The sequence below is a fragment of the Petaurus breviceps genome, unplaced genomic scaffold (genome assembly GCF_028583685.1).
Source record: "Petaurus breviceps papuanus isolate PSGF00001 unplaced genomic scaffold, PetGlider_PUasm1.0 91023, whole genome shotgun sequence".
Taxonomy (NCBI): Eukaryota; Metazoa; Chordata; class Mammalia; order Diprotodontia; family Petauridae; genus Petaurus; species Petaurus breviceps.
In genome coordinates this window covers 7,437,582-7,464,764 of record NW_027187398.1, presented here as the reverse complement: position 1 = coordinate 7,464,764, position 27,183 = coordinate 7,437,582, and the positions used below count along the sequence as shown (strand labels likewise).

Here is a 27,183-nt window from a genome sequence, read left to right as displayed (position 1 = left end):
GATCTCTCCATATCCACCATCCTGATCTCAGCCTCGTCTCTTCACTTCTGAAGAAGGATAAAGTAAAATGCAGAGTGGCCAGTGCCCAAGCCAGCCCACGTGTACAGGCTGACACTGTCCCCAGCCTTCCGCTGACCCAAAATGCGCCCTGGATAAAGTATGCCAACTGAAATCAGCGCAGGGCCAAAGCGGAGGAGGGGAGCCGCCCTGTTACCTGGGACAATGGCCCACCAGTGCGGTTCTGGCCTCCACCCAACCTCCTGAGCTAATCAGGCAGGAACAGCTGCAGACAGCAATCCAGGTCACACTGCCAAGTGGGAGGCAGAGTCCAGAGGGATGGAGGACAAGGCAGGATCAGCAGGCTCCCGCCTTCCAGGGGAGAAAGCAGGGCTGCCCAGCCTTCTCAAAGTCCCACCAGGAGATGAGGTCAGGTGTAGTTAGAAGGGAGGGAGGCAGAGCTAGAAGATGAAATGAAGAGGTCCTGCTCTCCTCCCCCTCTCCTCCCTCCTGGTTCCCTGCTCTCAGATCCTCAACAAGAAGCTGAGACTAGGTTTACATGAGGTGAAAAGGACCAAGAAATTTGGTCACTTTAATCAAAAGACTCAATCCAGCCTCCTGGAAAAAGTTTGTCAGAGATTAACTGTGAGATACTTGTACTTTCTGTACATTTTCAGTTGAGGAGGCAACATCAGTAACCTTAGCCCCTAAATACTCCTTCTGGGACCCTGGAATTCTAGAAATGTACCCAGATTGCCTTTGTAAGATCAGCCCATCCAAGCCATCCCCTCATATTTCTTCCATCCTGAGGCAGAGTAAGGTATATGAAGATGATTGAAGTGACAAATTGGGCATATGTGACAAGCCAGAAGGTAGGGTCAAAGTTTCTGTCATTCCAGAAACTGAGAGGGCCCAGAAAGCAAAGAGTGGGATGGCGCCCAAAACTTTCTCTCTCTACAAAAGGGAAAGTAGCGGGAGGGGGATGGTCAGAAATGCGCTCCAGCATGGGCTTTGTGTATCAAACTAAGGGCACACAGAGGTCCCTTAGACCCAGTTTGTAATCCCTACAGCTAACCTCAGCAGCAGTAAGTAGTCTGTTCTCCGAAAAGAGGGCTGCACAGATTCTAGTCCCTATTCCCTACTCTCTGGAGCTACCTACCATTTGGGCAACCTAACCAAGAACCAGGAAAGCCTGCTTGTATCTGTACACTTCTCTCTTCTTTCTCCCCTTCAATCCATCCTCACCCTGTTTTTCACATGATCTGGAGACAACTTATTTTGGGAAGGAGCATGAGGCTTCTTCTTTCAGACTCCAGGCCTTTTCATTTCTTTGTCTTGAAAACTCCCAAGAGGGGTTCTGATTTTCAGTCCATTCCTCTCCTGCCATCTCTGTTCCTCTATTTCTCAACTGGCATTTCTTACCACTAGCTGTTTTCAGGGCCCCAGAGAAACAAAATGTGAGGGAGACCAAAGGGGAGGCCCGAACCAGCCAAGTTCCATAAGCAGCTTGGAGGTTAAGCCTGGGAGGATGAGGAGCTTCCAAGAGTGCTTGGCAAAAGGGAGAGCATGAGTCTCTGGAGGGGAGCTCCTCACTCCCACTCTTCCCTGTCTGCAGCCAACCCCCCACCCCCACCCCCACTACCATGGGTCCTCCATCATGGATGGGCTGACGTGGCGGAGGTTTGGGGGCCGGACGGGCAGTGATCTCACTTGGAGCTGGAAGCCGGGTGGGCCAGGTGAAGGAAGGTGTTGGTGGCGTAGTTCTGGAAAAGCGGCTGCAGAAACATGCCGATGGTGCCAAAGATACAGACAAAGACAAAGATCCAGAGGAACAAGCGGTCAATCACCATAGCAACATACTTCCAGTCCTCACTCACCTGGGTGAAGAAAGAGAGAAGGGGGAGGGCAGAGGGTCAGCTACATGATGGAAGAGGTATGAGTGGTGGGTGAGGACACCTCCCTGCCTTCTACCATATAAGAGGCTTGGCACCCAGGCTCTGCCTCTGATAAAAAAAATAACAGTGATGATAATAAATAATAAATTGATAGAAATAATAATGATGATTGTAGAGAGCCTTAAGGTTTACAAAGCACTTTCCTTTTAGCTCCTTGGTATCAAGGGACTTACTTGTCAGTCAGTGTCAGAGATAGAATTTAAGCCTAGATCTCCTGACATCACATCTACTTCCTACTCCACAAAACAGGGCCATTTCCCACAATGGGCAGCAGGTGGGTCTTGGTTTGTTTATTTTCTAAAAGTGAAGTCACATTTTGTGGAGCCACATAGATGGTCTGAGTGGCTTAACCAATCCATTAGAATCACAGAAATTTGAAGCTTAAAGGGGCATCCAAGGTCAGGGTTAGAGCAGGACAGGACCTTAGGAAGAGGGTCATCTAGTCCAACCTCCACATCTATACCCATGAGGAACCCAGAGAGGTTTGAAGCAATTTGTCCAAGATTATGCAAGTCAAGAGTGAAACCCAGGACCTTTGATTCCACATCAAGTGCTGCTAGTCCACCCTATAGTAGCATCATAGAGGGAAAGAGTGTTGGGCTTGGAGTCAGAAGGATCTGGGATCTAATCCTGACGCTGATTCTGTGACCATGTACAAGTCATCGGACCACTGTGAGTCTGCTTCCTCAAATGTAAAGTGAAAACAATAACACCTACTCAGGGTTCTTGTGAGCATCAAACGAAATCATGTATAAATCACATGATTTAATATAATTTATATTATAATATAAAGCATTTTGGAAACCTTCAAGTGTTAGCTATTATTTTAGATTTAGAGCTGGAGAGGAACCTAAGACATCTAGTTATATATATATATATATATATATACATACATACATACATACTTCTATTTATATCTAAGGAAAAAGAGTCCTGGAAAAATAAGCAGATTTGCTTAAGTTCACACAAGTGAGCAGAAGCAGGATTCAAATTCAGGTCCTCCAACTACCATGATGCTTTGGTGATGAAGCAGGATGACCATCGTTTCCCCTTCTCAGCCCTGACCTTCACTGGAACTGTTTTTCCCACAACTCATTCCTCCAGCTCTCATCAGTCTGGTCAGAGCCAGTCTGATGCATTTGTGACCTGAGCAAACGGAAAATAATGGGCTCTCATGTGTTGTCCAGAGTGTGTTTTTGCCACAACACGTATGATTTGACTTGGAAAAATAAGGACCTACTACTGGTCATGGAAAGAGGAAATGAGGAGTTGTTGATATGTGCATTTGTAAAAAGTAAGCTTTAGGGGTAGCTAGGTGGTGCAATGGATAGGCCCTGTCGTTAGGAGGACCTAAATTCAAATCAGACCTCAGATAGTTACTAGTTAAGTGACCCTGGGCAAGTTACTTAACCTTGATTGCCTCCAAGAAACAAACGAACAACCTTTAAAAGTGTCCCTTGGGCAGCTAGGTGGCTCCAGTGAATAAAGTACCAGCCCTGGAGTCAGGAGGAGCTGAGTTCAAATCCAGCCTCAGACACTTGACACACTTATTAGCTGTGAGACCCATGGGCAGGTCACTTAACCCCAATTGCCTTGCCTTCCCCTCTCCAAAAAAAAAGTGTCCCTTATGCTCCCAACATGTTATTCCCCAGGCAGCTGCCCACATTGTCTCACCCTAGGCCTGGTTTAATGTTGGTTCAGTTCATGAAGGAATATAGCTATCATGTCCTTGAACCTTGGACGTGGAGGTAGAAGATCTGGTTTTAAAACCTGGATATCCTACACACTAGTTGTGTGAACTTGGACAAGTCACCTCATTTTTCCAAATCTCTACTTCTTCATCAGGAATACAATCCCTGCCTTGCCTATCTCAGGGTTATTGTGCAGATCAAATGAAACTACATACATAAGAGTACTTTGTAAAATGGAAAAGCCTATATAAATTTCAGATGTCCTTTATTATTATAACTTGCACTTCACTGGCAGTATCCCAGATGTGCACCATTGAAAAATAATTAGAGATGAAGAGAGCTGTTAGCCTGAGCTCTCGGCTCCAGGGGTGGCTAGTCCACAGCGAGGTTTGAGAGCCAAGACTCTCTCTCTCCCCAGCTAGAGAGGATCTCATCAATTACTTAGTCTTCCCCTAGCAAAAAAGGAATCTCTACAATATCCCTCACAAGTGGTCATCCAGCTTCCATTCAAAGACTTCAAGTGATAGGGAGCCCTCCCTCCCTCCCCCATCACATCTAGAGATCAGGGATCCTTAACCATCAGTCCATTAAAAATCCATCCTGATAACTGTGTTATATATACAATTAGGTTACTTTGAAATTCCATATATTTTTTGCATTAAAAATATTATTCCAAGATGATGTCCATAGGCTTCACTGGACTGGCAAAGCGGCCCATAATACACAAAAAAGGTTTGCTTCACTTTTTTGAGATTGTGTTATTCCCACAATTCACAGCCATATAGCATCACTGGAAGAATACTACTGTTTTTAAAAGGTAAGATTTTTGTTTCAGGGAGAATCTTGTAGTCATCAAAAACACTGTTCATTTTCTTCATGCAATTCAGCATGTTGTTTTCTCTTGTTCAGTCCTAGAGCCTATTCATTTTCAATTGGTAGTGTCTATCCAAGTTATATATAGTGATGAACCAGATCTATGGGTTGCATGTCATAGTCTGGTTAATAGGCATTCTTCATCCATTTGGTTTTTCTTGTGTGGATAGTTAAGCTGACATCCTGAATGATCTGGATCTCATTTAAGAGGCTATGCAATGGTCTGGACGTTACAACAAGTACAATGTCATTCACAAACTAGAATATCTAAATATATCAGGAATCTCTTATCCATATAGACTGTCCTGGGCATCCTCTTTGACAATGGCAAACATCTCTACCTGCTTTATGTCTTGATACTTGATAGTAATAATAAGTAGCTAGATGGCATAATAAAGAGAAGCCTGAACCTGGAATCAATAAGACCTGACAATTCAGCTTCAGATCTAGCTGTGTGACCCTGGGCACTTAATATGCACCTTGGTTTCCTCATCTCTAAAATGGGGATAATAATAGTACCTACCTCCCAGGTTGTTGGAAGAATGAGTTAATATTTGTAAAGTACTTTGCAAACCTTTAAGCTGCACATGCTAGCTAGTATTATTGTTGTTTTAATAATAATAGGAGATGCTCAAATACAATCATCTCACATCTTTAAAGGTATTTTGCATGATCTTATTGGAAGCACCTTGTTGAATAAGAACCTTTAGGACTGCATTTTGCTGTCTCAATAATATAACAAACAATAAATATAGTGTCATCTTATATTTTCTGTTGTTCAGTTGTTTTTCAGTCATGGCCAACTCTTTGTGATCCCATTTGGGGTTTTCTTGGCAAAGATATTGGAGGGGTTTACCATGTCCTTCTTCAGTTCAATTTATAGATGAAGAAGCTGAGCAAACAGGGTGAAATGACTTGCCCAGAGTCACACAGCTAGTAAGTGTCTGAGACTGATTTGAATTCAGGAGGATGTCTTCCTGGCTCCAAACCTGGCAATCTATCCACTGTACCACCTTGCTGCCCAAAATACTGAAGTAGTTTGCCATTTCCATCTCCATATTCTCTGTATCTTTTGGTTAATTTGTGACTGTAAAGATGTGGTCCTCTGTAGAATATTGTTTCTGAAAGCCTACATATTCCCTTCTCATATTTTTACCAAAGATGTTCATGATACAGTTATAAAGGATTCTCTGAAGAGTTTGTGGAGATGGAGATGTAGAGATACAAACTGGCAATAAATGCTATTCTTACAGTTCCCCCCATTTTGATAGTAATAACGTTCATGATTTTTTCCAGTCATTTGGTTTCTTTTTCAAATCTTTTGAGAATCAATCCCTTGACACCCTCAAAGTCATGTCTGCTCCAGGGCGGACCCACTCTGTGTCTCTTTGGCCTGGTATTCCTGCCTTTATTTTCTTTGGTGCCATTTCTGCTTCTTTGTATAGCTCATTGGGATTCCAAAAGTCATCATCTCACTGTCATTGATGGAAAATATGGCTTGTTAAAGAAATCTTGAGAGATCTTTTCAATTGCTGCCTCTTGTCCTTTTTCCAATTTCATCCTTCAGTGTTTTTGAGATGATCTGGCTCATTTAGGACCCCATAGCGAGTTTTTTATTAGCTTGGTCTTCCCTCTCCCATCCTCCTGTTTTATGAGAGGCTACTGCTCCTGGTCTTCTGCCGTCCTTCTCTATTAGATGCATAAATGAGTAAATATTCTAAATTGGCATTGCCTTTGCCCTCCCTGTCTCTCTGGTTAGCATGGAATTCAAGCATTTGCCAACTGAGACAGTTTCTAGGCTCTTTTGGCCTATTCATTGTGGCAATGGCTTCATATTACTTAGACTTCTTTCAGAAATAGTGATAGTATATGTCAGTGATTGTTGCTGTATCCAGTTCACATCAATAGATTAAGTAGTTCAGATTAGAGCTATTTTGATTACATGCCATATCTTCTAATTTTTGTTCTTTTGCTTTCTAATTTGGCATTGATTTTTCATCTTTGGTCTAAGAAGTCCTTCATAAGTAGCTAATTTTGAAAGATTACTACATTGACAACCAGTTGTTTTATGTTTGAGACATAATTAATTTCTTTTTGATGAGCAGTTAGGTGGCACAGTGGATAGAGCGCTGGGCCTGGAGTCAAGAAGACCTGAGGTCAAATCTGGCCTCAGACACTTACTAGCTGTGTGACCTTGGGCAGGTCACTTAACCCTGTTTGCCTCAATTTCCTCATCTGTAAAATGAGCTAGAGAAGGAAATAGCAAAACACTCTAGTATCTTTGAGAAGAAAACCCCAAATGGGGTCACAAAGAGTGACACACAACTGAAAAATAATTCAACAACAAAAACTTCTTTTTAAAAAAAATATTACTCAGTGCTTGCCATGTCTAGTGCATAATGATTCTCTTCTTGAACAAATTCCATATAAACATACACACATAGATATGTGTGCATGTATACATATATGTGTGTACACGTGTGTATAGATATGTGTGGATGTAAACATACACATATATCATATATGAGGCTTTTGTGTCCCTAAAAGCCTTTAGCCCCTTGATTTCTTGATCTGGAGTCATTTTTCCTACATATTTTTCACTGTCTTTCTATGCCCACTTTTGCATTGAAACCACTTACTGAGTACTAGTTATCTTTTGAGTACTGAGTGACTCAATAGATAAAGTGTTGGACCTGGAGTCAGAAAGACCTGAGTTCAAATCTAGCCTTAGACACTAGCTGTGTGACCTCAGCAAGCCATTTAACCTATGTTGCCTCAGTTTTCTCAGCTGCAAAATGGGGACAATAACAGTACCTACTTTGCAGTGTTGTTGTGAGGATCAAAAGAGATAACATTTATAAAGAACATAGTATGGGGCCTGGCACACAGTAGGTGCTGTATAATGCTTATTCTCTTCCTTTCCCTCCTTCAAAGGACCATAGAATGATATATTTAGAGCTGGAAGGGATCTTGGGAGTTATCAAGTCCAAGCTTCCTTATTTTATAGATAAGGAAACTCAAAAACCTAAATGGGAATAATAGTCCTTACCTCCCAGGGTTACTGTTAGGATCTAATGAGATAATAATTGTAAAGCATTTAGCACAGTGTTTGGCGTATAGTAAGTGCCACATAAATGTTAACTATTATTATTGTTATTACTATTATTATTGTGATAGCTATGATGATGATGACGACAATGATGACGATGATGATGATGATGATGATGATGATGATATAACTTGCCCAGAGTCACATACCTAGTAAGTCCCTTAGACAGGATTTGAATCCATCTTCCTGACTCCAAGTCCAATGTTCTATCCACAGTGATACAAAGTGACTAAGTGATATCTCAAGTGATATTTCTTGTCTTTCTACACAAGATGACACCAATTCTGTCAAGTCCTTCATTTGCCTTCCAAAGGAGAGCTTGTGAGCCATCTTTTCATTTAGGTGCAGATTTCCTGTATCTTCTGTTTTCATTTAAGGCCACAGCAACAATAAGGTTTACAAGGTGCTTGACAAATATTATCTCTGAGTTGGATACCATTATCATCCCCATTTTACAGATGAGGCACTGGAGGTAAGGTGAGGTTCAGTGACTTGCCCAGGCAGGGTCTCCCAGCAAAAGTGTCTGAGGCAGCACCTGAACTTAGGTCTTCCTGAATACAAGTCTAGTGTTCTTTCTACTACATCAAGTTCTCTTAGAAAAAAAAGTCAGCCTTACTTGGCATGACTTAGTACCAGTACTGTCCTCTCTGCCTCTGTTAAAGCAGTCGAAAATTACATTAGCCCTTTTGTCAACCTGGTCTCACTGTTGCCTCATATGAAGCTTGTGGTCCACTAAAATCCATAACTCCTTCTTAGGTCCCAAGCTCTGGGCTTTCCCAAGGCACTGACATAGCCTACCTGAAAGATTTATCTCACCTGACTATTCATCAATGCCCTCTCACTTCCTCCCCACCAGGAGGGCAGTACTCTGCCCCTGATTCCCTTGCTTCTGACAGGTGACCTTTTGGCTTATCTTGCCAGGGCGTGGGGGTAGACAGGCCTAGGAGCCATTTTCCAGACCTCTCTACATCATGGAGAAGGTGCTGCCGAGTGTACCTTGCCTCTTTCCAGCTCCCAGTAGAAAGAAAGATCCTCATGGTCTGGGACTATCATGCTTGTTTAGGAAGCACCCTCTATGTGCTGCAAGTGAGGTCTAGTCACTACTGACACTGTGGAGGGACCTCATACCTCTAAATGTGTGAGACACTCACTTCTTCCTTGGTTTCGCCAGCTCACCTAACCTTCTCTCACACTAGCAAAAACACAATTTTTTGCCCTTTTCATCATTAACTGCTCCTTGTGAAAAAGACGTTAAGGAAACACTGGACCTTACTCTTGCACTGAGGCAGCTAGGTAGCACAGAGGATAGAGCACTAAACCTAAAGTCAGGAAGACCTGAGTTCAAATCTGGCCTCTGACACTAGCTATGTGAGTCACTTAGCAAGTCTGTTGCCTCTGGACAAGTCACTTAATCTCTATTTGACTCAATTTCCTCATTTGTAAAATGGGGACAATAATAGTATTCTACATCCCAGGATTATTGTGGGGTTCAAATGAGATTATAATTATAAAGCTCTTAGTAAAGTGTCTGTAGATGTTGGAGGTAGCTAGGTGGCTCAGTGGATAGAACACTGGATCTGAAGTCAGGAAGACTTGAATTCAAATCTGGCTTCACTTACTAGCTATGTGACCCTGGGCAAGTCACTTACCTCTGTTTGCCTCAATTCAATGGAGAAGGAAATGACAAACCACTCCAGTAGCTTTGCCAAGAAAATCTATAGGCAGCATTGGCATGGTATGGCCCACAGGTCACAAAGAGTCAGACATGACTGAATGAATGAATATAAGCATTGGCTATTATTGTTATTATTACTATGTTTATCCCCAGGCAAATGGCTCAGGCCATATGGCAAGAGCTTAATAAATGTTCCCTCCCTCTGTCTGTCATTCTCCCAATGGTCAGTTGCCTAAAAATCTGAAGCCCAGTGACTCCAGAAACCACAAACTCATGGAGTGTATACCTTCCCATCCCACCCCCAATTCTCCATCCCAATGGCATTAGTTAGGTGGAAACATTTCCAGTTCCCATGGCAGCTGGCTCAATCTTGGACCAAGATCAGCCAAGTTACAACATGGAACTGAAAGAGAAGGCTATGATATGGACAGGCTGACCCATAGCAAGATTATGGACAGTGTGGTGTAATGAGAACACTGGATTTGGAAAGGGTCCCTTGGTTTGAATCTTGACTATAGCACTTACTTCCTATATAACCTTGTCACTTACTCTCTCTTGGCCTCAGTTTCTTCCTTTGTTAAAAAAAGGGGAGGGAGTCATTTCGATTAGATGATCTCTTCCTTCCAGCTACAAATTCTTTGAGCTTTAAAAGATGGAGCTAAGAGGCCAGGCTGGGAGAGCAGGCTTAATGCAGGAGAATGTGAAGAAGGTTCTCCAAGTGATTGCATCAGCAAAACCGAATCCATCTCCCCTGAGATCCTAGGATTGAAAATGCCTTTGCAGAAGAAAGTTCCAAGAATAGTACAAACTCAGTGAGAGATGAAGGGTAAGGGCAGAGGAAAAAGATGAAAAATGCCTAACCAGCAACCAACATCCTTGCTTCACCCTCAAGGTCCCTGCCATAAATATTTCATAAGGCTGCTATCCTGGGTAGCCAGTTGAATAGAAAAGGTATATTTGGGGAGATGCCCTTTTCTAGCAGAGCCAGGAGTGGGCCTTTCCTAGAGGGGATGCGCCTCAGGAGATTCCTACCACCCATTCTTTCCAAGACTCTCTTTTATTTTATATCCAGTAAAGCACAGAAAGTACAGAATCTCCATCCTGCTCTTGGAGGTGTTATTCAGTCATTGCAGCCATGTCCGACTCTTTGTGACCCATTTGGGGTTTTCTCGGCAAAGATACTAAGGGTGTTTTGCCATTTCCTTCTCCAGCTCATTTAACAGATGAGGGGACTGAGGCAAATGGGATTAAGTGATTTGTCCAGGGTCACACAGCTAATAAGTGTCTGAGGGGGAGTGGCTAGGTGGCGAAGTGAATAGAGCACCAGCCCTGGAGTCAGGAGGACCTGAGTTCAAATCCAGCCTCAGACACTTACCACAAATACTAGCCGTGTGACCTTGGGCAAGTCACCTAACCCCAATTGCCCTCCAAAAAGCAAAAAAAAAAGTGTCTGAGGCCAAATTTGAATGAAAGCAGATGAGTCTGTCTGACTCCAGGCCCCATCCCTCTATCCACTGAACCACCTTGCTGAAGGAAGGGGGAGACAGATTTCACTTGCCAAGAGAGGTGGGTAAGATGACCACACTGCATTCTAGAAAACTGCTTTCTCCCTCTCTCTTTCCTTTTCCCCAACTTAAACCATCTCATCTCATTGTTGCTTCTTCATGGATACAGATATTTGGGGAGCAGCAAGATAATTCTGCATCAATCAGAATTCAAGGGCTGACCTCTGAAGAAAGCCATTCCAAACTAACCTTGCTTACCAACCAGGATGGTGGCAGAGTAGGTGAGGCACTGGGTACAGAGACAGAAGCCCGGGTTCAGAGTTTGGCTCTACCACCAGCTAACCATGTAGCTTTGGACAAATCCTGTCCCTTCTCTGCCCCTCAGATTCTGCATCTGTAAAATGAAAGCTTTGGACCAGATAGCCTTCAAGGTCCCTTTCAACTTCAAAATCTCAGTGTGATCTCTGGCCCACTTTTTGTCCTGCCCTTCCCTGTACATTTATAAATTTTGTCGTTACATATTTCATAGGTTCACAGATTTAGAGCTTAAAGGGACCTCAGATACCATTTGCTCCAAACCCCTCATTTTACAGGTGAGGCCTCAAGATCAGTGACTTGCCCAAGGTCATCCAGGTAGAAGGTATCAGAGCTCAGATTCAAACCAAGTACCTCTGACTCCATCCAGCATTATTTCCATTTCTGTTGATTGTACCCTAATATTCTGACCTTCTTGAGGATAGGGATAGTTACTTTTATATGTGTATGTATATACATATATGTATATGCATATACATATACATACACACATACATGCACATATCCAATTGCCCAGTATAACCTATAATGTATCTTATAAGTGCCAAAGAAATTTGACCAAATAATTTATATACCAAGTTATTAGGGCACCTGCAAGCCCCCGACCCTGTCATACTTCTTCTATCCCCCACTTGCCAATGGAGGACCTCTACTCCTCCAGCCCTCTTCCGATCCCCACACACTCACGCTTTGGTCATCGTCCTCACTCCTCATGTGATCAGCAATGAAGCGCACACCATCTACTGCCTCCTTGAGCCCACAGCCACATGGCCCAACAGGGCCAGCTCGCCCTCGGAAGCCATTGGCCGACTCAGCTGATTCAGCCCCAAAAACTCCACCAAACTCCTTGACAGAGGCCTGGTTGACAAAGCAAGTACAGGAATTGACCCCTGGGGCATCTCGGAAGAAGAGCCCCCCACCACCTTCCTGCTCCCGCTGCCGCCTTCGTTGCCTTAGCCGCTGCCGGGCACAGTTCTGGCGAGGCTGTTTCATGAAAAGGACAGCAGGTAGCTTCTCCAAGAAGACAACTTTGACCCAAGGGGCCATGGTGTGGGTGGTAGGTGATCGGTGGTGCACATTGAGGACACAGACACTGGTGACAATGGAGAAAGTCACCAGGACCATGGTGAACATGAGGTACTTGCCGACCAGCGGCACATCCAGTGAGGTGGGTGGGACAATCTTGGAGATGAGCAGGAGAAAGACAGTGAGAGCCAGCAGGACAGAAATGCAGAGTGTCATCTTTTCACCACAGTCAGAAGGCAAGTAGAAGACCAGGATGGCCAGGGAGGTGATGAGGATGCAAGGAATGATGAGGTTGATAGTGTAGAAGAGAGGCTTGCGGCGGATGATGAAGTCATATGTGATGTCCACATAAGTGGAGTCATCTGGATTCTCATTCCGCCTCCCAGGCAAGGCTACAATATCCCATTCACCACTGGGTGTAAAATCATCCAAGTTGGCAACCTCACTCTTCAGTACCAAGTCAATTTCTGTGCGGTCATAGGTCCAGGAACGGAACTTCATGGTGCAGTTCTGCTGGTCAAAGGGGAAATGCTTGACCTCAATCTTGCAGGCACTCTTGTAGATGGCAGGTGGAAGCCAGAAGATGCTGCCATCATAGGAAACCACAGCATTGGAGTAGAAGGAGACCTCATACACACCATCAGCACTGCAAGAGGATTGAGGAAGATGAGGGGAAATCAGTCACGTCTCATTTCTTCAGGGACCCACCCTGTTCTCAGTAACATAAATTGAACATCTAGAGGGAGAAGAAGATTCAGTTCCTGTACTCAGGAAGTTAGTCTTATGAGGGATATAAGAAACCATCACCACACTCATGCTCCAAGGCACAGATGTCAACAGAGACAAGAGCAGATGATTCAGCCAGATGGTGTTCTCAACATTAGTTGAGGGAATAGGAAAGAATAGGAAAGTGGAAAGGAGGGGGAACAAAGACCAGTAATCAGTCTTAGGAATGTTCTTTGAAGGGAAGGAAAGGGGAACAGGATTAAGAAAATGTGTGTAAGTGTGTGTGTGTGTGTGTGTGTGTGTGTGTGTGTGTGGTGTGTGTGTTTGAGCCCTCATGTGAGAGGGGAGGATATAACTGAAAGAAAATGAAGCCAAGGGAGCTTATCTAAAGCAGAGAAAATAGCCTGTGGGAACTTTCAAAAGTGAAAGAGGATTAAGGGTAGGTGCAGGTAATTCTTAGATTGAAGTGGAGCAAGCTTGAAAGAGTGAGCAAAGTGGATTAAAATCTGAGGTGAGACAGGAGACCCCAAATGGGGGGGGGGGGGTTCAGTCAGTTTGGGAGATGGGGAAGGATGAACTTAGAGAACTGTAATTCTTGCCCCTGCACAGGGGACAGATTCTTTGATGGGAGAAGAAGGGACCTCCAAAGGTCCTTTGTTTCCCACCCCTGACACCTGATGAAACCCTGCCTCCAAGTAAAGCAACCTAGTTAACAGACAAGCATTTCTTTTGAACAGTTTCTCTCCTTCCACCTCAACACATCAGTGCCAGCCTTGGAGTTTAGGAGATCTGGATTCTAATTTTGCTCCTACTACTAATTCCCATTTTGTTTTGTTTTTTGTCTACAAAAGGAGGGGTAAGGGGACGGAGAGTGTTAAACTGTATACTGTATAATGAGTAAAGTCCCTTCCAGCTCTATGAGTCACAAGGAATCATTCTTGACTATAGGGGGTCAGAGTAGCAGCTCGAATGATCTCATTTGTCAATTGATCTATCCCTGTTTGCTTGTCTGTGTCACTGTCTATTTGCTGGTGAATTTATGTTCCTTTCCCTTCATCTACCTTGAACTAGTTGTTTGTTTGTTTTTTAATTTCTAACTCAACTGACCGTCCCACTGACATCCTCCTTCTCTCCCCCATTGCTCAAGGGCTACATACTTGTTGTAGAGAACAACATCTGGAAGCCAGATGTGCTTGGAAGGGAGCCGAACTTTCTTCATGTTGTCAAATTCTTCTGGTTTCCAGGTAAGCCGGTAATCTTCCCACTCCTGAGAAGAGATGCCAGAGAAGTGACCAGGGAAAGAGTGGTCATCCCATAACAGAAAGAATTGGGGAAGAAACTAGAGGCTGATGAGAAATATAGGAAAAGAAGGGGAAGGAGTAGGAAAAAGCTACATCACCAAAGATGCCTTCTGCCATTATCCCCTTCCTCTTTATCTCGAATGTAGAGGTGGCCCTTCTACTTACCAAGGCAAAACATTCTAAATAAACAATGAATCCCATTCCACCTCACATTGTCTAGCAGATTTCCCCTTCCATCATTCCTACCCTTTCACTTCTATTCAGTCTCTCCCTATCTTCTGGCTGCTTCCCCCCTGCCTATAAATATAGTCATGTTTCTCCCATCCTCAAAAAAATCCCTACTTGGTCCATCCATCCCCACTAGCAATAAATCCCTACCTGCTATGGTTAAATTCCTTGAGAAGGCCATCTACAATAGGTACTTCCTTTCCTCAAACTCTATTTGCATCTCTCTACAGTCTGGCTTCTGACCTCAGCATTCAACTAAAACTGATGAGGTATGGGTTCTGGGAGCCCCCTCCAGCTCTCCTTGAGTCCTTGATGCTCGGGGAACCTCCCTTGAACTCTGATTAAATCTCATTTGATTGTCATTAAATGTCTCATTTGATGAGGCATTTTCATGCCCTATAAGCCTTATGTTGTGGCTGAGCCTAAACCCCTTTTACTAGATTTCCCACCCTTAAGCCTATCAAAATATCAATACACCCTTGAACTGGCCTAGCCCACCATAGTCTGTTGGCTCCAGGTAGCCTCCAGCAACTTCCCACCCTTAATTACTCATTGACCTCATTAACTCCTCCTGAAGACCCTCCCCAAACTCCTCCTCTAGACCACCCCTACATTCCTCCCACAGCCTTCTGTATATAAGATTCCATCTTGTCTCCATATCTGTGAGAGCTCCATAGAATGACCTAACACAGACTTAACTGTGTCTAATACAAGGAAATTTTTAATACTTTACTTTTCTTTGGCTGAGAAGACTTGAGTCGCATTCATTCAGCAGGACCCAGCATGTTGGTATTTTGGGGTCTCCAGAGCAACCCTAACCCTCTTTATGGGTAACCTCTTCAAAAATTTCTCTCTCCAAAGTTACCAAATCCCATGGCCTTTTCTCAGTCCTCATACTTCTCGAGTTCTCTGCAGCTCATAACACTGGGAAAGATCTTAACTTAAAAAGGCCAAGGTCTCCCACTGAGTCCTGATCTATAGCTTGCCACTGGACCTAGATGGCTCCAGGAGAGAGAGTAAGGCTGGTGACCTTGCACAGCCCTCCCTCACTTAAAACTAATCCACTTGTAAGTCATGACATCATCTTCCTGATGTCATCGTCCTCTTGGAGAACAGAGGACAAACAACAACAATCTTCTTTTCTCTAGGTTTCTGTGATAATATCCTACCCTGATTCTCCTACTGCTTGTCCGACCACTCCTCAGTCTTCTTTGCTGAATCTTCAGCATCAAGGCCACATGTGGCCCTCTAGGTCCTCAAGTGTGACCCTTTGACTGAATCCAAACTTCACAGAACAAATTCCATAATAAAAGGATTTGTTCTGTAAAACTTGGACTCAATTAAAAGGCTGCACCTGAGGACCTAGAAGGCCACATGTGACCTTGAGACTGCAGACTCTCCACCGCTATCCAGGTCATGCTTACTAAAGGTAGCTATCCCCAAGAGTACTTCCTGGGCCCTCTTCTCTTTTTCCTCTCTCCTATTTCACTTAGCCATCTCTTCAGGTTCCATGTATTCAATTATTGCCTCTCTGCTAATGATTCCTAGTCTGCTTCTCTAGTCCTAACCTCCAGACTTACATCTCCAACTGTCTATTAGACATATAAAACTGGATGTCCCCGAAACATAGAAAATTCAACAATATCCAAAGCTGAATTCATTCTTCTTCCCCTCAAACCCTCCCCCCTTATGAGTTTATACAGGGAGCTGTCACTGCTGAGGGTATCATTATCTTCCTATTCACTCAGATTCACATCCTAGGTGTCAACCCTAACTCCCCATTCTCACCCCCCCCCCACACACACACACATCCATTCTCTTGCCAAGACCTGTCAATCCAATCTTACCTTCATAATATGGGGGGGGGGGGGAGCTTTTGACTGAATCCAAGTTTTACAAAACAAATCCTTTTATTAGGAGGATTTGTTCTATAAAGTCAAAAGGCCACACTTGAGAACCTAGAGGGCCACAAGTGCCCTGGGGGCTGTAAGTTCCCCTCCCCCTCCCCATATATCCTTCTCTCCTCTGATCCTGCCACCAACCTGGTGCAGGCCCTCATCATAGGTAGACTCTTACAATAGCCTGCCTACCTCAAGGCTCTCCCCATTCCTCTCCATCCTCTATTCAGCTATCAATCTTTCTAAAGGGAAGATCCGCCCATGTCACTCACTTATTCAATAAACTCCAGGGGCTCTCTATCAACTCCAGGGTCAAATATAAACTATGAGAAAAAGAGCCCATAAGACAGGCTTGGAGGAGACGCTTTCATTCAATAAGTGTACACAACACTGTGACAGGCACTAGGAGAAATGCAAAATTGAGATAAGACAGGGTCCCTGCCCCCATGGAGCTCAATGAATGACTCAGACAATACACAATATCATAAAAGAAATATATTAGAGAATTTTAAAAAGTATTTTGAGAGGTATGAGGGCAGAAGGTAATTTTGATAATGGTTAGAGAAGTAGGACCAAAAAAAAGTGACCATAGGAGGAAAGAATAAATGGAAGGAGACACAGAGTCTGAAAAGGATAAGGGCGCTGAGAGGAGATTATTAGGTCACTCACCTGAGTCAGCCAGACATTGGTGGTCATGATCTGCTCCCGTTCATGCTAAAACAGAGGGAGCCCTTGATGAGTATTCTAGCCCGACCTCTTAAATACTCCCTCCCAAGTAAATACACATAGGCCTGAGGAGCAAGTAGAAAAGACCAGCTAATTTCATGTACCCAGGAGAACTCCCCAGAAAGGAGACATATGTGGGAGCTGTATGCACACACATACACAAATCATACTAGTGGGTTAGATTTTATCAGGTGAGACTCCACCCTCTTATCCAAGGGAATTCAGGAGCACAAAGGTGGGCTTGAAGGGCCAGGATGCTGAGATTACTTCTAACTTACCACACTAATGAGTTGGGCTAGCGATACTGTGAGCTGTACAGTCACCAGCTCAGAGCCATTGGTGGCTGGTCGAATGAGCTTGTTGTAGCGGGCAGGGTCCAGGAGATGCTCCACCAACCTTTCCTCTGTGTCTGTAGCCAGGACCCCTGGGATAGAGGAAGGGAAAGTGCCAAAAGGGGGTAAGAAGAGCTAGTCAAATGGATTAACCCCCTCAAGGCATTTTGGGACACCCTCCTCAAGTAACAGACAGGATGCCAAGGTAGGCAGAGATGTTTGTGGAGCTGTGGAAACAGATGTTTTATTACAATGTTGGTGGAATTATGAATTGATGCGGTCTCTTTGGAGAGCAATCTGGAAACTTACACTTACAAAAAAGATTCTGTCCTTTGATCCTACTACTAGACTATATCATGAGATTATTTTTTTGGTGGAGAAGGCAGGGGGTCAGGGTTGGACCCATGATTTCACTGATATGGCAAACTTCCTTTCTGCATGCAGATTGGCAACCTATCTGTAACTCAGAATCTTAGGGAGGTACCTGGGGCACTAAAAGGTCAAGTGACTTTGCCCAGGGTCACATAGACAATGTGCTTCAGAAGCAGGGCTTGAAAGCAGGCCTTTCTGACTTTAAGGACATCCTCTATTTATTCTCCCAGTGCTGCCTCTATGAATCCAACAACCTGAGTTCAGATTTCTGTTGAAAAAAGATCTATTATAAATATATATGCATATGTGTATGTATATGTATATATATACATATATATTTGTTTTATTTGTAATAGCCAAAAATATGGAACCAAAGTATTCATGAATAAGAAAGGGCTAAATAAGTGTTAGTATATCTAATGGTGAAAGCATGCCTCCCACCTCTTAGCAATGGACTGTATGTAGATGTAGAATGAGACATATTTTTCAGCTACAATCAATATAACACAAATTTCCTTTGCTTTACTAATCTCTTATCATAAATGAGGGTTTAATTAGAGAAGGGAGAGGTGAGGAGAGGGTGAGGGGGCTAGTTCTGGTGATACAACAAAAAGAAGAAAATAACAATGAAACATATTAAAGATAAAACAGAAGAGAACAGAAGGAAGTTCAGAAGGGGATACAGTCAACAGAGCAATGCTGGCAAATTTAATATAGATTTAATTAAATTTAAGCTAATTAAATTTTAATTTAATATAGATTTGTCTAAAACAAGTTATATGGGGCGGCCAGGTAGCACAGCGAGTAAGAGCACTGGCTCCAGTGTTGAGAAGACCTGGAGATCGAATCCCGGGCTCAGACACTTAGCACCCACCCAGAAACACCTGACCGTGTAACCTTGAGCAAGTTACTTAACCCCAATTGCTTAGGGGTGGCCAGGTGGCTCAGCCAGTAAGAGCATGGGCTCCAGTGTTGGAATGACCTAGATCAAATCCGGGCTCAGATACTCTGCACCACACCCAGAAATAACTGGCCATGTAACCTTGAGCAAGTTATTTAACCCCGATTGCTTTAAAAAAAATAAAATAAAACAAGTTATATGCAATAGAGTCACAGTTTCACATGTAATCCTCATTTTTTTCTAGCTTCCTATATGGAAATGTTTGTCAACAATTTTATAATTCAGGGGCGGCCAGGTGGCTCAGTGAGTAAGAGCACGGGCTCCAGAGTTGGGATGACCTGGGATCAAATACGGACTCTGATACTTAGCACCACACCCAGAAATAACTGGCCGTGTAACCTTCAGCAAGTTACTTAACCCCAATTGCTTTAATAATAATAATAATTTTATAATTCATAATTTAACAAACTAAACATCATATTAGAAAAAAAATTGTGGCATATCAATGCCACAGAATACATCAGTATGGATTACCTGTGCATGACACATAGTAGACATTTAATAAATGCCTTTTGATTGATTGATATGGGTCATAAAAATAAGAGGCAATATGTTGTAACAGGATAGAGGTGTTAATCTGGTTCTCAGGAAGACCTGGGTTCAAATCTTGCCTCTGAAACATGGTGGTCATGTAATCTTGAGCAAGCCACTTAACCTCTAGTGCCTCAGTCAACTCCCTATGGCTATAAATTGTAGAGAATGTATCCTTTGGCAATGGTAAAGAGAACACAGGTCTGGTAAAAAACCAAAACCAAAACAAACAAAAAACCCAGCCATCCAATCAAACAAATAAATACATAGTGGTAAATATCCTAGCTCTCGTATTTACAGGATGTGTGACTGTGGGTAATTCACTTACCCTCATTACCTCAGTTTCTTCATTTGTAAAATGGAAATAATATTTATATAGTCTATCTCATCAAGTTGTAATGAGCAAATTGCTTTGTAAGCTTAAAAACACTATAGAAACATATTATAAATAAAAAGAAATATGAAAGGACATACAAAGTTCTATTAAGTGAAAGAAACAGAGGGTAGCACTCCATCGACAAGGATTATGCTTTTAAAAAAGCAACAAAACTTTATACATATGAAAATAGAAAAGAGATTGGAAGAAGACGCAGGCTGAATAAGTTGTTATTATCATTTTACAGATTTTTTCTTTTATCAAAATGTAAGTTGTTTGTTATGATTTTAATTTTAATTTGAATTTTTGTTTATTTGTATTTTTGAGAATTGCTATTAAGTATATAACAAAAAATTTAACATGTAGGAAAATCCACAAAAGACAACACACTGAGATTCATCCTGCAAAAAAAGAGGCCCCTGTACTGAGGGACACAAAAGAGTGTCCCTCAGACTTAAAGACCCTGTGGCAGGGTCTATTCTTTGAGGACCAGTGTCAATCTTTCCTTATTCTCCTCAAAAGGTGGAATTAGAACTTGGAACACATGACTGAGATTTCCCTTTCTTCTGTATTATGAAGAAATCAGTCACAACTTCTTGGGGATGACAGCAAAAAGCAGATTATCACATCTTTTTCACCTTTTGCCCTCAGAACTCAGCTGTCTGTACTGATAACATGTGTCTGTATGTCCTCTGCATCTGTGTTGGTCAATATTAAGTATGAGTTATCTGGGTTTACCTATTGTTATCTGTTTATGTCTTTGTGTGTGCTGTGGTGCCTTGGTGTCTTTGCTCTCTGTGCTTCTCTATATCTGGTCACATGCTTAACATATTCAGGAGGACCTTCTTCTCGTTCGAGATTCAGACATTTCTTGGGGACACACATACAATACAAGATTACATGTTCTTTTATCTACCATCTATACACTCTTGGTTACCACATTTTCTTCTCTAACTAAATGAACCTTCAGTCATACACTAACATTAACCCTCACAATCCCCGCTCCTCTCCCCCCCCCCCCCCAAGTGCCTGCTCACTCTCACGGTTTGCTAGCAGAATCACACATACGTGTTCATTTATTTGTTTCGGTACACTCAACACATTGAGATACAGCAATGTTTCTCGCCCCTTTCCCACGCCCCCACCGTCCTTCCTCTTCCATCTCCCACCTATTTTCTGTCTCCCACTAAGAGGGTGGAGATCCCCTCCCTTCTTCCTCTCATCTCTGTATGGTGACCCAATTCAAGAGCTGCCTGTGGGGTTAAAATAACTAGTCAAATGATATCAGGTACAGGATTCCTTTCCCTCTCCCTAAATCTCAGGTTCCTCTCTTCACTCCTTGTGACGAGCCCTTCTCCTGCTAGTCTATCCTCCACCTTTCCCGCCCCCCCATTCTCCTTCCACGCTTCCCCTCCCCCCATGGTCCTAATCACACAATATTACATTTGGAAGAGAGCTTCGAGATTATACCCCACCTCATTTTTGTTCTTGAGACGTCCCTCTCCTCGCTCCTGTCCCCTACATTCTCTGGGGCCCCTCCCCTTCCCAGTCTCCCCCAATTCCCCGGAATCCCGGTCTTCCCAAGAGTATACAGCTCTTTCTCCACTCCCACCCCCTCGGATGTATCTGGCCCGCTCAATGTCCTTACCTGGAAACAGCCCGAAGAGGCCAAGGCTGAGGAGCAGCGCCATGGGGAGCGGGAGCCGGGGCATCCCGCCCGCATAGCTTACCTTGCTCCCCCTAGGCTAGCTCACTGCTCCGCAGCCCGCAGGGGAATGCGGGGGTGGGGCGGTGCGCTGTCCGCGGTACTGAAGCCCGGGCGCTGTCCGTGGTGTCGGAACCGGGGTTGAGGGGCTGGAGCTGAAGCTGAAGATGGAGATGGAGAAGAAGATGGAACAGGAGTCTCTTCGCGTGTTACTGCAGCTGTTGCCTCGTTTATTGCTCGCTGTGACTGATGCTTCTGCAGACCCTACAGATCCGGGGGCGCAGGGGGCGGGGCTGGGGGGAAGGTTCGGGGGAGGGGCCGGAACCTAGCTTATCTCAGCCTAGCTGTTCCCTGGGGGGATCCTAGCCTCTATCAGAGGAGCATCCCACAGTTTGATTAGCAGAGGAATAGAATGGGGTGAGCTAAAATCGTTGCCTCCCCTCCAGATAAGGGAGGGGTCTCTGCCATTGAGGTGGAGCCACCCTCACTGCTAGTCCCGGGACTCCCACATAGGAAAGTGGGTCTTTCTTGGGCCCTGATGTGAATCTGTTCTGCTCTGGTGCGGGAGGGGGAAGGGGAAAGAGGAGTTCGGCTGTGGTGGAGGTTGAGAGCAGAATTCTCCTCCCTACTTCTGATGTTGCCTGCCCAACCTCGCGGGAGAGTCTGCTAGGGGGCGGAGGTGGGGGAGAGAGGAGGAGAACAGGAAGCAGTGCTATCGAATCCAAGTAGGTCAGACATGGCTTTTAAAAATGTGGTGGTCGTGGGTAAATTAGGGGAATGAGCAAAGGGAGAGACAGGTGAAAAACAGGGAGGGAGAGAGAAATGAAAAAACGGAAAGTATGGAAACCCTCGCCAAAACCAAATACTCCTGCAGTTTGGGGGCCCTTTGCCGGAGGGGGATCAGCAAGAAAGTGGTTCATACTTTCACTTAATGGAGGAGGGGACAGTGCTTCTCAAAACCATAGAGGGCTTGTGGATCACCATTGAAAAGTAAGTAGTTTTCAGAATAATGCTGGGAGTCTTCCTATCCCAACACCTATCTTCAACCCCAGACACAGTATTCTCCCATTTTGGCTTTTGATGGAAAGGGGAAAGGGAAGGAAATGGGGTTTGCCCTCCTAGTCTTCAACTATGACCTACTCCTTCATCTCACTACTTCAGAACCAAGCCCTTGATCTGTTTGCTGCCTCGCTCTAACAGTGTAAAGGAGGAAAATCAGGTCCGAACATAAAGATGGAATTAAAAGGTAGAAAAAATAAAGGGATCTGTTATCTTAGGACAGGGTACTATGATTCCTATTTCCCTTAGCTTAGAATTTCTAATGTACCTAAGGAACTTGGAGACAGAGACTAGGTCTTAACTGGGAGAATGGGGCCTTCAAGGCCCCAGAGGAGCTAAGGTAGCTGCAGTATGGGTAGATTCAGTGAAGAGGGAACAGGATAATAAGAATAATTATCATTACTGCCTCCTCTTATAGTTATATAGCTGTAAACCTTACAAAGTATTTTATCTCAATTGAACCTCACAATGAGTCTATGAAACATGCATTTTTATCCCCATTTTACAGTTGAAGAAATGAAAGCTTATAGAAGTAAATTTGCTCAAGTTAAAAAAGCTAGTAAGGGAAGAGCTAAGATTTGAATCCTAGTTTTCCTATGCCAGGATGACCAGCCATTTTCTCCTCTCCACCTCTGACATCCTCCAGGTAAAGACAGGACTAGAGAAAAGAAATTAAGAGACATCCCTCCCCTTTCTCTGACCAGAGGGGAATGAACTATGCCAAGGGTGAGGAACCTGCAGCCTGGAGGCCTCATGTGGCCCTCTAGGTCCTCAAGTGTGGCCCCTGGATTCAATCCAAATTCACAGAACAAATCCCCTTAATAAAAGAATTTGTTCTGTAAAACTTGGACTCAGTCAAAAGGTCTTATCCAAGCACCTAAAAGGCCACACTTAAGGACTTAAAAGACCACATGTAACCTCAAGGCCACAGGTTTCCCACAACAGAACTACACTATTTTACATTCATTAGCCAAAAGAAAGTCATTAGGGAAGCTGTAGCCTGACCCACTCACCCAGCTCCTGATAGGATCTACAAGACTGCCAGATTTAAAAACAGAGCTGGTAATAAAGGGAAGAATCAAGTTTTGAGGCAGGTTAGGAAAAGGTCTTGATCATGTCCCAGAATTCTATATATATTCTTAAGGGTCACAGAGAGAGACTGTGATTGCAAGGAGGGGTTGAGGTGGAGTGTTAGAAGGCTAAATCAGAAAGCTGGGCACTTAAGTGTAGGCAGTTGTTTCTTATTTTTTTCCCTCCATGAGTCAATTAAATTTTAAAATAGTCAAATGGATCTGTGATCTCAAGAATATGGTCATGCTCTACAATAACATAAATCACAAATCATACTTGCCCATCCTGTGCTACTCTTTTTTGTGTTTCTCACAAGGGGGTCACAACAATGCTGGGGAGCCCATCTTGATTTATTTTTAACATTACAGGGCTACAGATAGAGCTGTCAATGTTATCCTATGCTATTGCCATATGACTATACCTTTTTCACTCATGCATTTTTTATAAAAAATTCTTGCCAATTTTTCTTTGATAATTAGTTTAGAATCATAGCTAGAGCTAGAAAGAATTTTATTTCAACCCCCTCATATTATAGATAAGATTAAGTGTCTCAGCCCAAATGTCATACAGGTAGTACTTAGTAGAAGTGGGATATACATTGATCCCACTAACTCCAAATCCAGTGTCCTTTCCACTGACCACACTCTATTTGTAATGTGTCGAAGCCTGCTCATACCTACTATGTGCCTCTCCATCAATCTTTGGCCAATTTCATTTTGATCCGTTGGTTGATTAAAAACATTTGGAAATGTCCCCAAATCCCTGGAGTTGGATGTGGTAGGAAGAACCTAAGTGTTGTAGGAGTTGTTGGGGAGAGGAAAACAGTGATACGGTAGTATGGGTTCTAGAACACAAAGACAGGGTCCCAATATATACAAAAGTGTGTGTATATCTAGACATGTTTGCACAGGCTAATATGCCTGTGCAGATGTGTATGTCTTAGAGAACTTAGTCATGAACAAGGCTGAATAATTAAGAGATTTATGACAAAGTAGAAATCTGTAATGTCCAGACTGGAAAAAAGACTATTGGGGTAAGCCATGGGAATAAGACTGAGTAAAGGCCTTTGAATGGATGAAGATCAATCTGTAAATATAAGCAGGATTCCCTTGTACCATCGTAACAAATGGTAATCCAACCTTTACTTGAAAACCTCCGGTGATATGGAACTAATGACATCCCGGGACAGGTCATTCTACTTTGGCATAAGCTATAGTTGCTAGGAAGATTCTCCTCACATGCTGCAGAAATATGAGTCCCTGTAACTTATACTCATAACTCCTAGGCCTGCCATCTGACTAAAATAAAGCTAACCTTTCTTCCACATGATAGCCCTTCAAATATTAAGATAATTATGATGCTTCCCCTGCCCCAACTCCTCATCATTTCTCCAAGCTAAACATATTGATTCCCTTAAACTTATCTTCCTATAGCTTGGGCTTATAAGATCCTAAAACAATTATATTCCTCATGTAATGATCTCTTTTCACCAAAAACCAGATACTACTTTCATTTGTTTTGAGTAAATAAGGAGGCATATGTTCATTTAAGGTCATTGTGCAGAGTTTTGTTTGTCATGTGTGGGTTTACAGATAGATGACAGAAGACAGAGGATGGAGCATGTATTGAGTGCTTACTGTGTGGTAAGCACTGGGGATACAAATAAAAGCCAACAAAACAGTCTCTACCCTCAAGGAACTTACATTCTAGTGGAGGAAGGCAACATATATAGGGGAGGAGGCTGGTAGAAAGGGAGGAAACCTGATTGAGGGAGGAAGGAAGACAAGGTGACCACTCAAGAGATGGAAGAAGCCAAGAGAGTCCTGGCAATGAGTCAAAAATGTGTCTATCTTAAACCGAATCCCCAAGTTGAAAGTGGGCCCTAACAAAACTGTGGGAACACCGAGTCCTGAATAACTTACAAATGGGTACTGACTCAAGCCCAGGGTGGGGAACCTGCTGCCTTGAGGCCACATGTGGCCCCCTAGATCCTCAAGTTCGGCCCTTTGACTGAACCCAAACTTCCCAGAACAAATCTAAACTCCACAGAACAAATCCAAACAGCCAAACTTGAGGACCTGGGGGTCCACATGTGGCCTTGAGGTGACAGGTTCCCCACCCCTGCTCAAGTACTTTGATGGCAATTATTCAGTTCTCTCTCAGCTTTCTCTTCTCCAGGACAGTTATCCCAGCTCTTTTGCCTTTTCTTTCTAGATCTAATTTCTCAGCTCTGTCATGAGAGGAAGTGGAACCTTTACTTCAACAAATCCCTCCTCCCCAACTCCCAAATCTCTACTCTTTCCTGCTCTCTTTCTAGTCAAAGAGAGAAGACAGGCAAGTACAAGTGGATAATGATTCAGAGGCAAGAGCATTCTGAGCACAAAGATGGAAAACAGGGTTAGGTAAAAGTGAAAGTGAAGTAGGAATTTTACAGTAGTCCCCTTAAATCAAAAGGATCAAACAGGGGAGGTGTGGTGTGATGTAGTAAAAAGAATGTTGCACTTGAATTCCAAGAGCCCCAAGTTTAAAGCCTGCCTCTGCCAATTAAAACTAGGTATATGATTCTAGGCAAGTCTTTACAATACTTTTTTTCTCCCCTGTAAATTTGGGGTTATAACAATACCTAATTTACAGGGTTATTGTGAAGCTTAGATAGTGCACAAGAAAGGTTTTGCAAACTTTTAAATATATAAATATCTTACTTGAAAGTTTAATTTGTGAGTCAAAATGTGAACTTGTTTAGCTTTTTGCTTCTTATAACTGTACTCTCTCCTTTCTCCTATGTCTCCAGTTTTTTTTTTTTCTTTATATTACTTTAGCATGTCCCATCTCCTTAGCAGATTGTAAGTTTCTTGAGGCCTGGCACTTTTTCCTCTTTGCACAGACTACGCTATACACAATGCTTAATGTTCAATTTCATAGGATCTAGTCAATCACCTCATTTTACAGATTACAAAATTGAGACCTGACTTCCTCAGTCAGGAGTCCTGCTTCCTCACATCCAGTCCAATTCTATTTTTCTTTCTTTAATTTTTTTCTTCAATTGACAAGAATTTAATCTCTCTCCCTTTCACCTTCCCATCCCCCCCCCCCCCTTCCGAATCCCCCTCCCCCCCCCCCCCCCAGCGAAAATCTAAATTTATGAATCTCTTTTCCCCCACCCCTCCCAATTTTTTTTTTTTTTTTTTTATTTTTTTTTTTCATTTACAAAAATTTTATTAATCTCCCTTTCCCCTTCCCCCCCCCCCCCCCCCATTCCAAATCACTCTCCCCTGCACCATGCTGGAGAAAGTACTAAATTGTTAAATGCTATTCACCCCTCCCCCATTTCTTTGTATTTACTTTGCATAATTTTCTTTTTACATGTGTACATAGTTTCCCTATAGTAAAATTTAAGTTCCTTGGGGGCAGGCATTTTTTTTATTTGTCATTGTATCACTATCACGGAGGACTATGCCTGGCACATAGTAGGCTATTAATTAGTGCTTGTTGAATTTAATTTACTAGGTAGTCCGGTAGGGAAGAATTTCGGAGGGGACCAGGGGCAGGGATTTAGCTCGGGTGTATTCCTTCATCCAGCAAGCATTGATTACTACGTGCTAGGTGCCGTGCAATGTGCCAGGGCCCGGCCTGGGCCCCCAGAGGAGAAGCCCCGGGACAACTGCTAAGCTTCTACCACCCACCAGAACGGGGGCCCACCAGCTGTCGTTTCTCGGCGGGCCAGCCGCGAGCTTTTGTCTTTCGCAACGGC

At 43.4% G+C, this 27,183-nt stretch overlaps 1 protein-coding gene across 1 annotated transcript; it reads right to left on the bottom strand.

Moving 5' to 3' along the window:
* Positions 1-557: 557 nt before the first annotated feature.
* CHRNB2 (cholinergic receptor nicotinic beta 2 subunit) lies at positions 558-21,565 on the bottom strand. Its single transcript, XM_069077914.1, has 6 exons — positions 21,246-21,565; positions 17,304-17,449; positions 16,969-17,013; positions 14,030-14,139; positions 11,808-12,792; positions 558-1,874 (listed from the first exon to the last, which is right to left on the bottom strand). The coding sequence occupies exons 1-6, from the start codon at positions 21,307-21,309 to the stop codon at positions 1,704-1,706; spliced, it is 1,521 nt and encodes a 506-aa protein (XP_068934015.1). The 5' UTR covers positions 21,310-21,565; the 3' UTR covers positions 558-1,703.
* Between the last annotated feature and the right edge of the window lie 5,618 nt (positions 21,566-27,183).